Source organism: Mobula hypostoma, chromosome 8 (genome assembly GCF_963921235.1).
Source record: "Mobula hypostoma chromosome 8, sMobHyp1.1, whole genome shotgun sequence".
NCBI classification, from domain to species: domain Eukaryota; kingdom Metazoa; phylum Chordata; class Chondrichthyes; order Myliobatiformes; family Myliobatidae; genus Mobula; species Mobula hypostoma.
In genome coordinates, this window is record NC_086104.1 from 94,642,186 (window position 1) to 94,658,923 (window position 16,738).

Below are 16,738 nucleotides of genomic sequence, written 5' to 3' on the forward strand. Positions count from 1 at the left end.
TCAGTGGCCAGACCGGTGAATCTGACAGGCACGAAACAGAACAGATGAGGTTAGAAGAGCTGCATGTGAATTTTGCGTCACTGGAAAGGCTTTTTTCAGAGAATGCGCAGTGTGTATACCCAGTGACGCCCAGTGTTTGGTTCTATCGTAGTGCTGAACAGGTTTGCAATGTATGTTCAGATGGGGCTCTTTTGCCGTTTCTGAATGTACAGATTTGCTTTTCCACTCAATTTAGTGTCATCAGCAAACTTAGATACACTACACTCAGTCCTCACTTCCAGACCGCTAATGTATATCGTGAACAGTCGCAGGCCCAGCACGGACTCCTGCGGCACACCGCTCTCCACTGATTGCCAACCAGAGTAGCACCCATGTATCCCAACCCTCTGCTTTCTATTAGTTAACCAATCCTCTATCCATGCTAATACATCACCCCCAACTCTTTTATGTGGCATCCTCGTCTTATGGGTAAGTGTTTTATGTGGCACCTTATAGAATGCCTTCTGGAAATCCAAGCAAATAATGTCTATCTGCTTCCTTCTATCCACTTTGTGTGTTATATCCTCAAAGAACTCCAGTAAGTTTGTCAAACAGGACCTGCCTTTGCAGAATCCATGCTGCATCTGTCTGATGGATCCATTTCTTTCCAGATGCCTTGCTATTTCTTCTTTAATGATAGCTTCAAATATTTTCCCAACTATGGATGTTAAACCAACTGGCCTGTTGTAACCTGCCTTTCGCCTACACCTTTTTTGAATAGTTGTGTGACATTCGCCTTCTTCCAATCAAGAGGCACCCTCCTAAGTCCAAAGAATTTTGGTAAATCATCACCAAAGCCTCAACTATAACTTCTGCCACTTCTTTCAGTACCCTGGGACGCATTCCATCAGGACCAGGGGACTTGTCTATCTTCAGGCCCACAAGTTCGCTCAGCACTACCTCTTCAGTAATAGTTATTGTATGGAGGTCCTCACCTCCCATCACACCCATAACATCTCTCTTTGGCATGTTAGATATGTCCTCCACCATGAAGACTGACACCAAATAGTCATTCAAAGCCTTGGCCATTTCCTCATTCCCAATATCAATTCCCCTTTTTCATCCTCCAAGGGACCTACGTTCACTTAAGCCACTCTTTTCCACTTTACAGTATATAATTATAAAACTTTTACTATCCATTTTTATATTTTGTGCTAGTTTATTTTCATAATCTATCTTCCCTTTCTTTATTGCCTACTTAGTGGTTCCTTGTTGCTTTTTAAAGTTTTCCCAATCTTCCAGTTTCCCACTACTCTTGGTGACTTTGTACACATGAGCTTTTAGTTTGATGCCTTCTTTTATTTCCTTAGGTATCCAAGGCAAGCTCTCCTCACTCTTACTGTCCTTGCTTTTAACTGGAATATAGTTTTATTGAGCACCATGAAAAATCTCTCTGAAAGCCTTCCACTGTTCCTCAACCATCCCACCATATAGCCTACGTGCCCAGTCTACACTAACCAAATCCTTCCTCATCCCCTTGTAGTCTCCATTGTTTAGGCATAATACACTGGTTTTAGATTGAACTATTGCACCTTCCATTTGTATGCGAAATTCAATCACTCTTTCCAAGAGGATATTTTACCTGTCTCATTTGCACAGGACCAGATCTAAGATAGCATGTTCCCTTGTAGGTTCAGTAACATGCTGTTCATGAAAGCCATCACAGATGCATTCTATGAAGTCCTCCTCAAGACTGCCTCGACCAACTTGATTTACCTGATCTATGGACAACTCTCTTGTATTTGCCTCCAGCACCACCACTGGCAATACATTCCAGGCACCCACCTCTCCCTGAGTAAAAGTTGTCCTGCTCATTTCCTTTGAACTTGACCCCACTCATCCTGAGTACTCGTGCTCTAGTATTGGACATTTCAACCCTAGGGAATCGACACCAGCTGTCTACCGATCTGTGCCTCCTGTAAGATTATAAGCCTCTACCAGATCTCCCCTCAGCTTCCAACCCTCCAGTGAAAACTCGTTTGTCCAATGTCTCCTTATAACACATGCCCTCTAATCCAGTCAGCATCCTGGCAAACCCCTTCTGCACCCTAAGTCTCTACATCCTCCCTAAAATGGGGCACAGGAATGGAACTCCAGATGTGGCCTAACTAGGGGTTTATGATGCTCAAAGTCAAAATCAAAGTTATTTTTAAAGTATGTTCATATAACAATGGATTCCAGTTGATTGGGACACATTGGGACCAGTACATTTTGACCCAATTAAGCAGCTACCCTAATTTTCCAGTTTCATGGAAATAGTTACAAAAAATTAAAAAGTCAAAATACTGTTCAACTGAGTAACCATTGAAGTATTTCAATGAAATACAGAACGAATTTAAACATTACCAATACTACTACAGTACTATAAAACTGTGCATTAGTTCCTAATGTAATTAATGAATGAATTCATCCAGTTTGATTGAACAAAACCAGCACAGAGACCTAGTGCAGATAATGGACCGCCTTCATACAGTGATTTTGACAATTGCATCCTTCAAATCTTCATCTTCATTGTAACATTCAAGATGATTTTTGATACCTTCAAATTCTTTGTAGTCTCTAACTTGTTGAAATAGTGAAATTGTTTCATTTTCACTCCCAGCTGTTTCTATCACCTCCGAGTCTGAATGCTTGAAACGGCAGTGAGCGAAAACAGTTCTGAATTGTCTTACTACTTATTTCTGAAGAGCTAGCAGTGAGAAAGTTCACTGTTTTTTGAACACAAACACACACAACTGACGCTATTTAAAAGTTGTTTGCTCTAAGCATGGTGTAGTATCTAACGGCCACTGAAGTGTAAGTGACTGAATATAATAGAGTTTAAGAAAAGGTATACGTAAACAAAACAGACAAACAGCCAATATGCAAATGGAAAACTGTGCATATAAAAACTAAACGATACTGAGAACATGAGTTGTAGAGTCCATGAAAGTGGGTCTGTTGGTTGTGGAATCCGTTCAGAGTTGTGGTGAGTGAAGTTATTCATGCTGCAACATAGTTTCTGGAGTTTTTCCAACTTAGTGCCTCATCTACAAAAGGGAAACATGGCACATGTTTTATAACTCTATTGGGCTGTGGGGTCACTTTCAGGGAGCTTTGGACTTAGACCCCAACATACATCCACTGTTGCTGCTACAGTTTCTGCCATTAACTGTGTACTGTTCCTTTTGTTACGTAAACGGCAACAATGAATATCAATCGAGACAGGTTATATAAAAACAACCAAACATTTATTAAACACGGATAAACAATAAGGAAAACAAAACAAAAACTTTAACAGGAAGTTAACCGTTATGTAGCCGTTCAACAAATTGCCACTCGGCACTGGTTCTTAAAGCGTTAAATGCGAAAACAGTTCTTAAAGTGATAAAGTCAGATATAGTTCTTAAAATGGTAAATTCGAAAGTCCAACAGATTTATACATTCACTTGGGAGACTTCCCTGGAGAAGGATTTCTTCATAGACACGACTTTCCTGCTGGTTCTGTCCACAGGATTCACGATGCCGAAAATAAACAGTTTAAAACAACTGACCTTAAATTCTTTTACAGAGAGAGCAAACCTTTGCATGAACTCTTTGCTCTTTTTTGGCAAGAGTTTTCTTCGATGCAGGTCGCTACTCCTCCAATGAAGACTCAATAAGGTCAATCCTTTGTTAAACTGCCAAACGATGCCGACTCCTCTCGATCCTTCGGTCCCGTACTTCAATAAAGTCTTCACTCTCCCTTCTACTGCTGGAATTGAGTAAATCAGCACATCTAGCAAAAATTTCCAGTCCAATAATATTGTAACTTGCAGTAGAACGCAACACTCCGTTTTAAAAATGAAACTGCGTCACAAAAACAAACACGCAACAGAAACGGAAACACAGCACGTTCTACCCGGAAATCTACAAATTAAAAACGAACTGCGTCACCTGGGATCTTCGCTTATTCCTATGGTGCACATGTCATCACGTGACCTCACATCGGTGGGAAAGTCACATCAGGTGACCTCCAAAAGACCATTACATCATTCTCACAAAAAAAACCACAGATCTCCTTGAGCATGTAACACTTTATATTTAATCTTTCTAAGCACAAACCTCACATTTGGCTGCATTAGATGCCCAGATTTCAGTGTCCCGGTGAGACAGCCGTTGATAATTGATAAGCCTGATGTGAAATGGTTAGCCCGAATGTGAAACACAGTTAGTTCTTTATCTATTAACTTCATTATTTGCTCAAACACTTTGAAGACCTTTGAGCCAGACTCACATCAGCTCCCCTTCTGTGTGGACAGCACACTCACTGGTAGCAAAAGGACTACAGGGCCGGGGAAAATGGTAACCTTTGACGACCTCTTGGAGGAAGCTGGAGAATTTGGAGTCTTCCAGAAGACGGCCTTCACTCTGTCCTGCATAGCATCAACAGCGTTCTCCTATTTGTACGTTGGGATTGTTTTCCTGGCCTTCACTCCTCGACACTGGTGTAGAAGCCCAGGGGTATCGGAGCTGAGGGCTAACTGCGGCTGGTCCCAGGAAGAGGAGTGGAACTATACAGTGCCCCCTGCTGCTGGCGGGGTCCCATCACATAGCAACTGCCTCAGGTACGATGTGGAGTGGGAGTGGACCCCGTCAGGCCACTGTGAGACCCCGCTCTCGTTCCTGACAAACACCTCGGCACAGGAGCTCCCCCTCACCCTCTGCCAGGGGGGGTGGGTTTTCGAGGAAGGCTCATACCCCAGCATTGTCACCGAGGTAGGTCACCCCTCACAAGCCTGGCCCTCAGCAGGTAAGCGTCATCCAGTTGCCAAGCCAACACAAGTGAGGAGACCGCAGTCCCCCCCCTCCCCGTTAGAGGACCACGCACCGTATGCGCGTAGGAGGGAAGGAGGAACAGGTCTTGTTTCACTGCTGTTGGTTTGTCGCTTGGTATGTTCCGTTCTGCTGCGTTCCGTGCGGCTCTGCTGAGCACAGTAGGCACGCTATGTTGGCGACACTAGCAGGCTGCCCCCAGCTCGTCCTTTGGTCCGGGGCATTTCACCATCTGTTTTAAAGTGACAAATGAACCTGAATCTGAATCCACGTCCTGACATCCAGCCCAGCGCACGGCGATGCCAGCACCCCGCTCCCTGGGTTTCACCAGATACTCAGCTTCGGTTTAAGCCAAGTAGCTGAATTTAACCAAGATCCTGACCTGAGCTCGCAGAACCTACGCATCAGATCAGTCAGAGCCCGAGGCCAAACAAGCAGCTAGCAGCCCAGCGACTCACTCTCACTGGAATCCAGGAAGAGCGGGAGCAGGCTCAGACACACCTGAGCTGGTGCTTCTAGACCAGATCTTATTGCTCTGATTCTATGCCTTGTAGAATGTGGAAGATACCCTTCGGCTCGGCACAGTGCTAAATTAAACTAATTCTCTTCTGCCCACATGCAATCCACATCGCCCCATGCCCTGCACTTTCATATCCCTAAAGAACAGCCTCTTAAATGCCACTGTTGTATCTTCCTTCACCTCTCCCACTGGCATGCTAGGCAGCTGCAACTCACTGCGTCAAATTCAATATCTTCCAATGTTTTAGTATGTTTTTATTCCATTGTTTTTGGAAGGTGCAATGTTATTTGGAATCTGGCCCTCAACGGGGGAGCTTTTGACTTCCAAAGTAGAATGGATCTATGCATTAAACTGACATTTACCCCAACCACAGGGGCATTGGGATGGCTGATTCCTGGAATATTTCTGTCTCTGTTCTATTCATTTCCTTCCAGCCATCTTCCACCTCCCTTCATACCTAGAAACTGGATTTTCATCGTTTGATGTGTTAAGTGTGTGCTGCTTATAGTGTGAACATGGATTTAGATCACTATGATCATATAAGTGAGCAGCTCCCTGAAGTTCAAAGTTCAAAATAAACTTATTATCAACGTTACTGGATACTATCTTGAGATTTGTTCTCTTGCAGGCAATTTTCAAGAAATTTTCAATACTGAAACCTATCAAATATCAAAAGGCTAAGATAAAGTGAACGAGGAGCAGACATAAAAGTTGCTGGTGAACGCAGCAGGCCAGGCAGCATCTCTAGGAAGAGGTGCAGTCGACGTTTCAGGCCGAGACCCTTCGTCAGTTAGTCCTGAATGTGTTGCTTGAATTTCCAGCATCTGCAGAATTCCTGTTGTTTGCGTTTAAAGTGAATGAGGAGATGTTTCCAATAGTGGGAGAATCTAGCACCAGCGGGCAAAGCCTCAGAATAGAAGGATGTCCCTTTAGAACAGAGATGAGGAGGAATTTCTTTAGCCAGAGGGTGGTGAATCTGTGGAATTCATTGTCTCAGACGGCTGTGGAGACCAAGTTACTAAAGCAGAGGTTGATAGGTTTTTGATTAGTTAGGGTATCAAAGGTTATGGAGAAAAGGCAGGAGAATGGGGGTTGCGAGGGATAATAAATCAGCCATGATGGAATGGCAGAGCAGACTCAATGGGCTGAATGGCCTATTTGCGATCAGTTATTCTTAAACGAGGGGTGATTGATAAGTTCATGGCCTAAGGTAGAAGGAGTCAGTTTTAGAAAACGGCACATTTATTTTTCCTACATTTAGTCCAGCGGTTGTGGAGCATATGGATCCCTTCTTTGTAGAAGTCGGTGTCTTGGACCTCCAGAAGTGGTCCACAGCAGGGGTGATTGATAAGTTCGTGGCCTAAGATAGAAGGAAATGAGGAAAAACTTCAAACTTTCTGCATTTTCACTCAGAGTTGAACTGCAAGTGCATGTAACGAGAGCGGTATAACTCATCTCCTTCTACCTTAGGCCACGAACTTATCAATCACCCCTGCTGTGGACCACCTGGAGGTCCAAGACACTCTCATTACATGCACATGCAGATCAACTCGTTGAGTGATTCTGCAGAAAGTTTGAAGTTAATAACTCATCTCCTTCTACTTTAGGCCACAAATTTATCAATCACCCCTGCTGTGGACCCCTTCTACAAAGAAGGGATCCGTATGCTCCACGACTGCTGGACTAAGTGTGTAAATGTAGGCGGGGACTATGTTGAAAAATAAATGTGCTAGGTTTTCTAAAATTGACTCCTACCTTAGGCCACGAACTTATCAATCACCCCCCACCCCCCATATATACACAACCAAGCAATGTACAAAAGACAAATTGTACAAAGGAAAAATGATCCTGAGAAAATGAATGGTAGAGAATCCCTGAAAGAAAGTCTGTAGGCTGTGGGATTAGTTCAAAGTTGTGGTGAATGGAGTTATCCACACCAGTCAGGAGCCTGTAAGCTAATAACTGGTTCTGAACCTGGTGGTGTGGGACCTAAGACTCCTCTACCTCCTGTGTGAGGGTAGCAATAAGAAGAGCGCACGGCCTGGATGGTAGGGAAACACTGACGATGGATGCTGCTTCCTGTGGCAGTGCTGTGTGTAGATGTGCTGAACGGTGGGGAGGGCTCTGCCTGCGATGGACTGGACTGTGCCCAGCACAGACTGTGGAGGCGCGAAGGTGAGTTCTGCAGTTCGCCATACTGCTGGAACACACTGAGCCAAGGCTGGTGGGGAGGGAAGTGGGGTGGGGTAGGGGAGGTTCCGTTTTTAGGGGAAGCTCATGAACTGGTCTGCCTTTTACTGGATGGTGTTGGGTCTGCACTCATCCAGGCAAGTGGAGACTGTTCCATCTCTCTCCTGACTTGTGCCTGACACCTAGTGGAGAGGCTCTGGGATGCTAGGAGCTGAGTCACTCACTGTAGACCATCCTACCTTGTTTCTGTCCTTGCAACGAGAGCGTGTCCATGGCAGGTCCAGTGCATTTTCCAGCCATTGATGCCGGCAGCATGGTGATGGTGGGGGTCTCAGTGACAGTGAGGATCTTGAACATATTGGGGAGGTGACTACATACTCTCTTTGCTGGAGATCAGCGTTACCTGGCTCTTCCGTGGCACAAATATGTCCCTCCGGAGCAATGCACACAAAATGCTGGAGGAACTCTGCAGGTCAGTCAGCATCTGTGGAGAGGAATAGCCAGTAGACGTTTTGGACCAAGACCCTTCATCAGAACTGGAAAGGAAGGGGCACAAGCCCGAATAAGAAGGTGGTGGGGGGGGGGGAGAAGTGGAAGGAGCACAAGCTAGTGTGACAGGTGAGACCAGGTGAGGGTGATGGTAAATTATAGAATCCATTGTTCTATTACAACAATAGATGCATGCTATAATATCATTTATGAAGTTCCTGAAACTTTTTGTGTCGTTGCTGTTGCATCCCATGTCTCTACTTTTGTCTCCGGTTCCCTGTCATCATATTTGGATACCAACAGTTACTTCAGATATGTAAAGTATAGGATACCAAAAGTTTGTTCAGATACGTAAAGTGTAGGATACTAAAGTATTCTTCGATACATAAAGTGTAAAAGAGAGGTGAGAGTGGATATTGGACTGCTGGAAAACAATGTTAGAGAGGTAGTAATTGGGGACAAGGAAATGGCAGATGAACTGAATAAGTATTTTTACTCAGTCTTCACTGTGGAAAACACTAGCAGGAGGGTGGGAGTTCCAGGTGTCAGGGGTCATGAAGTGTGTGAAGTTACCATTACTGGGGCGAAGGATTGTGAGAAACTGAAAGGTCTGAAGGTAAATAAGTCACCTGGACTGGATGGTGTACACTCCCTGGGTTCTGAAAGAGGTGGATGAAGAGATAATGGAGGCATTATTAATGATTTTTCAAGAATCACTAGATTTTGGAATGGTTCCAGAAAACTGGAAAATTGCAGATGACACTCCACTCTTCAAGAATGGAGAGAGGCAGAAGAAAGAAAATTATAGACCAGTTAGTCTGACCTCAGTGGTTGGGAAGGTGTTGGAGTCCATTATTAAGGATGAGGTTTCAGGGTACTTGGAGGCACATGATAAAATCGGCCATAGTCAGCGTGGTTTCCTCAAAGGAAAATCTCGCCCTACAAATCTGTTGGGATTCTTTGAAAAAATGACAAACAGGATAGACAAAAGAGAACGGTTAATGTTGTGTACTTGGATTTTCAGAAGGCCTTTGATATGGTGCCTCACAAGAGTCTGCTTGATAAGCTACGAGCCCATGGTATTACAGGAAAGATTCTAGCATGGATAAAGCAGTGGCTGATTGGCAGGAGGCAAAGAGTGGGAATAAAGAGACCCTTTTCTGGTTGGCTGCTGGTGACTAGTGGTGTTTCACAGGGGTCTGTGTTGGGACCGATTCATTTTACTTTATATGTCAATGATTTGGATAACGGAGGTGATGGCTTTGTTGCAACGTTTGCAGGCAATACAAAGATAGATGGAGAACAGATAGTTTTGAGGAAGTAGAGAGACTACAGAAGGACTTAGATTAGGAGAATGGGCAAAGAAGTGGCAGATGGAATGCAGTATCGTGAAGTGTATGGTCATGCACTTTGGTCAAAGAAATGAAAGGGTTGACTATTTTCTAAATGGAGAGAAAATACAAAAATCTGAAGCTCGAGGGGACTTGGGAGTCCTTGTGCAGGATTCCCTACAGGCCAATTTCAGGTTGAGTCTGTGGTGAGGAAGGCAAATGTGATGTTAGCACTCATTTTGAAAGGACTAGAACATAAAAGCAAGGATGTAACGTTGAGACTTTATAAAGCACTGGTGAGGCCTCTCTTGGAGTATTTTGAGCAGGTTTGGACCCCTTATCTTAGAAAGGATGTGCTGAAACTGGAGAGGGTTTAAAGGCAGTTCACAAAAACGATTCCAGAATTGAATGGCCTGTCATATAAAGAGCATTTGATGGCTCTGGATCTGCACTCACTAAAATTCTGAAGAATGAGAAATGACCTAATTGAAACCTATCAAATGATGAAAGGTCCTGGTAGAGTGGATGTGGAGAGGATGTTTCTTATGGTGGGAGAGTCTAAGACTAGATGACACAGTCTCAGAATACAGGGGTGTCCTTTTAGAATGAAGATGAGGAGGAATTTTGTTAGCCAGAGAGTGGTGAATTTATGGAATCCGTTGCCACAGGAGGCTGTGGAGGCCAAGTCTTTATGTATATTTAAGGCAGAGGTTGATAGATTCTTGCTTGGTCAGGGCATGAACGGAAATGGGAGAAGGCAGGAGAATGGGGCCGAGAGGGAAAACGGATTAGCCATGATGAAATGGCGGAGCAGACTCGATAGACCAAATGGCCTAATTTTGCTCCTATATCTTATGGTCTTATTAGCACAATCCACATCCCTGTTGACTAGGTATTTTGCCCTCTCTATTCTTTCCCCTTCAACAGTTACAATGTTATAAGACAGAATATGAACAAAAAATAAAGAGGAGCCATGAGAACAAAGGAAAAGATGAAGGAAAAAGCAGTTGTGGTCATCTCATAATCACACTGGAGATAAAACGAATTCCCGTGGTAACGAGTAGAAAGCAGTCAGATTCCAGTCCTGTGACACCTGCTACTGAAAAATACAGAAGCAACAATACTGTAATTACTGGAAAATTTGCAGACAATTGCATGGATTACATTAAAATTCAAGAAAGTTAAACTACAAGAAAAATAACAGTTCTATATGCCAATACAACTTGGGCATGCAGTGAAACTCATAATTTATACCCAAGAGCTCTAATGAATGGTGGTAAGGATGCCTTGCACGACTAGTGGTATAATCTGTTGTTCATCTGAGACGTGCTTTCAGCTGAATCTGATTGCCAGTGTAACCCAGTTAATGTTGATTCTGGATGTGTCTTGAATGTAACGAAAGGGTGTTAATTGTTCAGTGTCTGGGTATTACTGTTATAATTCTCACTAAAATATTTGATGGACTCTGTCTTCAGCAGTGGCTTCACCACCACCAAATAAAATTCCTGTGTCAATATTTAAGTTACCAAATTCTTCGTGGCATTGTCTTAACTCTACGCTTTTTCACTGCCAGAGGATCAACTTCCCCTGTTATATTATTTCCCCCATTTTATTCCCCCAACTGCAGCTATATTACAGCTATATAGGACCCTGGTCAGACCCCACTTGGAGTACTGTGCCCAGTTCCGGTCACCTCACTACAGGAAGGATGTGGAAATTGTAGAAAGGGTGCAGAGGAGATTTGCAAGGATGTTGCCTGGATTGGGGAGCATGCCTTATGAGAATGGGTTGAGTGAACTCAGCCTTTTCTCCTTGGAGCGACGGAGGATGAGAGGTGACCTGATAGAGGTGTACAAGATAATGAGAGGCATTGATCATGTGGATAGTCAGAGGCTTTTTCCCAGGGCTGAAATGGCTAGCACGAGAGGGCATAGTTTTAAGGTGCTTGGAAGCAGGTACAGTGAAGATGTCAGGGGTAAGTTTTTTACACAGAGAGTGGAGAGTGCGTGGAATGCGCTGCTGGCAGCGGTGACAGAGGCGGAAACGATAGGGTCTTTTAAGAGACTCCATGATGGCTGCATGGAGCTTAGAAAAATAGAGGGCTATGGGTAAAGCCTAGGTAGTTCTAAGGTAGGGACATGTTCAGCACAGCTTTGTGGGCCGAAGGGCCTGTATTGTGCTGTAGGTTTTCTATGTTTCTTTGTTTAACCTCTCCATGCTCTATCAGGTCTACTCTTAACAGACCTGAGAACAATACAAAAGGTCCCAGCAATTCTCAATAGTTGCCCCAAGCCTGTTTTTCATGGTTATGTCCCAGTGAATGAAATTCAGAAAGAAAACTGCAGGTGAAGATCTCCAATAAAAGCAGAAAATGCTGTGCTTTTGGCTTTGCTTTGTCCTGGTGGAGGAAGGGCTTCAATGCGTTGCTACCATTACACCAACATGGACCTAATTAAGTGTGCATTAGTTCACTGTCACCTCTGATTGCAACCTTTGCCGCTGGCCCTACAGCCAACAAGTCAAGCCATCTTATAGGCTCATTGAGGGATACAGCCTGGAAAAACGGCCCTTTGGCCTACTGAGTCCGTGCTGGCCAGCGACTGCCAAATTACACCCCCCCCCCCACACCAGGCAGTACAGTCGCTTAGCGGCTAGCGCATAACTTGACCGCACTAGTGAGCCAGGTTTAAGTCACGCCACTGTCCGTAACCAGTTTGTAACTTATCTGCGTGACCAGAAGGGTTTCCTCTAGGTGCTCTGGCTTCCTCTCATAGCAGTAGGTCACGTGGTGTGGCTGGGCAGCGTGGACTTGCTGAGTTGGAAGGACCTGTTACTGAGCTGGATTTCTAAGTGTTAAAATGTTCATTCGCCCCACTTTCCCATCGGGTCCCAGCACCTGCTGAACGTCAGGGACAAGTTACCGCAAAAGGTTAACCCATCAAGCTGTGTGCGTTTGGGATGTGGTGTTGGGGGTGGGGGCGTGGCTGCAGCCCTCTAAGAAATCGGTACAATCTCAGGGAGGACATGCAGACTCCACACAGAGAGCACCAGAAGTCAGGATTGAACCTGGGTCTCAGGTACTTTGACCACGGTAGAAGGAAAAACCCTCCTGATGAGGGGTTCCGGCCCGAAACATTGATTGATCATTTCCACGGATGCTGCCCGACCTGCTGAGTTCCTCCAGCGTGTTGTGAGTGTTGCTTTGACCCCAGCATTTGCAGAGTATTTTGTGTTTATGATGGCTCTGAGCCTGTACTGTACTTGCTGGAGTTTAGAGGATTGAAGGGGGATCTGACTGAAACCCAATGGAAAGGGCTTGATAGAGTGGACATGGAGAGGGTGTTTTCAATAGTGGAAAAGTCTAGGACTAGAAGGATGAACCTTTAGAACAGAGGTGTAGAGCAATTTCTTTCGCTGGTGGGTGGTGAATCTGAGGAATCCATTGCCATTGATGACATGGAGGCCAAGTCATTGGGTGTATTTAAAACGGAGGTTGGTAGATCCTCAATTAGTAAGGGTGTCAAAGGTTATGAGGAGAAGGCAGGAGAATGGGGTTCAGGGAGAAAAATAAATTAGCCATGATCGAATGGCAGAGTAGACTCAACAGACTAAATGACCTGATTCTGCTGGTTTGTATTATGGTCTTCCCACTGCATCTGCTTTTCAATGCATTTGCTATTACCTGGTTTAATAACTGGCATTATCTATATACCATGGGCCCATTTCCCTCCACTTCCTGAAAAACTATCGACACTTTATTGTACTGTTCTCATTTTTACTTTGTGTCTTATTTATCTGCTGTGAACAGCGACACACATTAGTAAGCTGAGCTACTTACTGTCTTCAGCACAATTTGATGATGGGCCTCTGGTTCTGTGCCAAAGTCGGGCCTTTTCTGCAATTTAGTTCCCCACATTCAGTCCCTCTCCTCACGTGACTAGATTCCTTCCATGACATGCCTCTTTCATCTGTTCCTCGAGGCCTCATCTCTGATATCTTATCAAAAGCATCAAAGACTATTTGGCTTTCGCTAATTGATGCTGTCTGACATAAACTGACCTTTACCTCAGTCTGCAACCACAGACACAGGATAAGATCCAACAACTGAACTAAGGCCAATGATGTCCCACCCCGCCCTACACGATGAACATAAGGGTATTTGGAACCTACCCAAATAATTTTTCTTTTATTATTTTAAGTCAAAGCTTCCATTCAAGATGTCACTGAGCTGCAGTCTCTGCTTAAGTTATGGCTCAGTCTTGGTGTCTTTTTTTAGATAGGGGTCAGGTGAGCGTCTGGGGACGGGGCTGTTTGGGGAATCAGGGTTCAGACTGGAGCCTAGTTCAAAGATCAGCGGCATGGGCATGGGACATCCGCGGGTGGACGTCGGGATAGCAAGGACTGGTGCCATGCATCCCCCAACTCTGGATCGGCGAGTCAGCAAGTTACCAGTGGGTTCCAGGATTGGAGTTTTGCACGTGTCACTACCTGTGACACCACTTTTAGGGAATTTTGTATCTGTATTCCCAGATAGCTCTGTTCTACTGCACTCCTCAGTGCCTTACCATATACCCTGTATGTTCTACCTTGGTTTGTCCTTCCAAAGTGCAATACCTCACACTTGTCTGTATTAAACTCCATCTGCCATTTTTCAGCCCATTTTTTACAGCTGGTCCAAATCCCTCTGCAAGCTTTGAAAACCTTCCTCACTATCTACTACACCTCCAATCTTTGTATCATCAGCAAACTTGCTGATCCAATTTACCACATTATCATCCAGATCATTGATATAGATAACAAATAACAATGGACCCAGCACTGATCCCTGTGGCACACCACTAGTCACAGGCCTCCACTCTGAGAAGCAATCCTCTACTACCACTCTTTGGCTTCTTCCATTGAGCCAATGTCTAATCCAATTTACCACCTCTCCATGTATACCTAGCGACTGAATTTTCCTAATTAACCTCCCATGCGGGACCTTGTCAAAGTCCTTACTGAAGTCCATGTAGACAACATCCACTGCCTTCTCTTCATCCACTTTCCTGGTAACCTCCGCGAAGAACTCCAATAGATTGGTCAAACATGACCTACCACGCACAAAGCCATGTTGACTCTCCCTAATAAGTCCCTGTCTATCCAAATGCTTGTAGATTCTGTCTCTTAGTACTCCCTCCAATAACTTACCCACTACTGACGTCAAACTTACCGATCTATAATTTCCCAGATTACTTTTCGATGCTTTTTTAAACAACGGAACAACATGAGCCACTCTCCAATCCTCCGGCACCTCACCCGTAGACACCGACATTTTAAATATTTCTGCCAGGGCCCCCGCAATTTCAACACTAGTCTCCTTCAAGGTCCGAGGGAACACCCTGTCAGGTCCCGGGGATTTATCCACTTTAATTTTCCTCAAGACAGCAAGCACCTCCTCCTTTTCAATCTGTACAGTTTCCATGATCTCACTACTTGTTTCCCTTAATTCCATAGACTTCATGCCAGTTTCCTTAGTAAATACAGTCACAAAAAACCCATTTAAGATCTCCCCCATTTCTTTTGGTTCCGCAGATAGACAACTACTCTGATCTTCAAGAGGACCAATTTTATCCCTTACAATCCTTTTACTCTTAATATATCTGTAAAAGCTCTTTGGATTATCCTTCACTTTGACTGCCAAGGCAACCTCATGTTTTCTTTTAGCCCTCCTGATTTCCTTCTTAAGTATTTTCTTGCACTTTTTATACTCCTCAAGCACCTTATTCACTCCGTTTCCTATACATGTCATACAACTCTCTCTTCTTCTTTATCAGAGTTGCAATATCCCTTGAGAACCAAGGTTCCTTATTCCTATTCACTTTGCCTTTAATCCTGACAGGAACATACAAGCTCTGCACTCTCAAAATTTCTCCTTTGAAGGCTTCCCACTTACCGATCACATCCTTGCCAGAGAACAACCTGTCCCAATCCATGCTTTTTAGATCCTTTCTCATTTCTTCAAATTTGGCCTTCTTCCAGTTTAGAACCTTAACCCTAGGACCAGATCGATCTTTATCCATGATCAAGTTGAAACTGATGGTGTTATGATCACTAGAACCAAAGTGCTCCCCTACACAGACTTCTGTCACTTGTCCTAACTCGTTTCCTAACAGGAGATCTAATATTGCATCCTCTCTAGTTGGTACCTCTATATATTGATTTAGAAAACTTTCCTGAACACATTTTACAAACTCTAACTCATCTTGACCCCTAACAGTATGGGAGTCCCAATCAATATGTGGAAAATTAAAATCCCCTACCACCACAACTCTATGTTTCCTACAGTTGCCTGCTATCTCTCTGCGGATTTGCTCCTCCAATTCTCGCTGACTATTGGGTGGTCTATAATACAACCCCACTAATGTGGCCATACCTTTCCTGTTTCTCAGCTCCACCTATAAGGACTCAGTAGACAAGCCCTCTAATCTGTCCTGCCTGAGCACTGCTGTAACATTTTCCCTGACGAGCAATGCCACTCCCCCACCTTTCATTCCTCTGCCTCGATCACATCTGAAACATCAGAACCCTGGAATATTAAGCTGATGAGATAATGTTCTCTGTAGCAGCGTGTTTGGGTTATAATTAGTGATAACGGGACTTGTATTCATTTGCTAACCAATTGGGATAGATGTTATTCTTTCTGTCTGTGTGAAAGCTGTTAGTTTGCGCGGGCTTGGGGGAGGAGACGTGAAGAGGATGAAGGGAGAAGATGTGGCTTGAGGAGATGGTGGCTGGACCCGCTGGTCCCGGGCTCAGGGCAGGAGCCCAGGGATCGACAACCAGCGAAGGACGATCAGTGAAAGTGAATCCGTGAGCTTCAACGTTTGTGCACTGGACATGTTTATGAGATTATTGACGCCTTTTATTTGTTTTCCTTTTCTTTTGTTTCTCTACTAACCCCATACTTAGATATAAAATCTTAATCGTTTAACCGCACATTGTGGACTGAATGTTATTTTGGGGTACGGATGTTACAAAGGAGACACAACATGTAGCATCCACCCAAACAAGAGTGCTAAAGTTTGGCTGGGTAGGGGGTGCCACCCCCGAGATCATGCCACTAGGCAAAGTGAGTCTTACATAAACAAGGTATTTTCACCCACAGAAGTGCTGATCATTGGATTTTTTTTTTTTGTTTTTCACAGCATTTTCTGTAAACTCTAGAGGCTGTTGTGTGTGAAAATCCCAGAGGATCAGCAGTTTCTGAGATACTCAAACCACCCCGTCTGGCACCAACAATCATTCCACAGTCAAAATCATTTATATCACATTTCTTCCCCATTCTGATGTTTGATCTGAACAGCAACTGAACCTCTTGACCATGTCTGCATGCTTT

General features: G+C 44.3%; 1 protein-coding gene across 2 annotated transcripts in view; it reads left to right on the forward strand.

Annotated features, from left to right (window-relative positions):
- Nucleotides 1-3,283: 3,283 nt before the first annotated feature.
- Nucleotides 3,284-16,738, forward strand: part of LOC134350747 (solute carrier family 22 member 2-like) — a 40,638-nt gene continuing 27,183 nt past the window's right edge. The window contains exon 1 of one of the 2 annotated variants that reach the window (XM_063056383.1): nt 3,284-4,776. In XM_063056383.1, coding sequence (XP_062912453.1) covers nt 4,360-4,776 — 417 coding nt within the window. In that variant the 5' untranslated portion in view covers nt 3,284-4,359. The remainder of the gene's footprint in view (nt 4,777-16,738) is intronic. The other variant, XM_063056384.1, reaches the window with a different exon arrangement.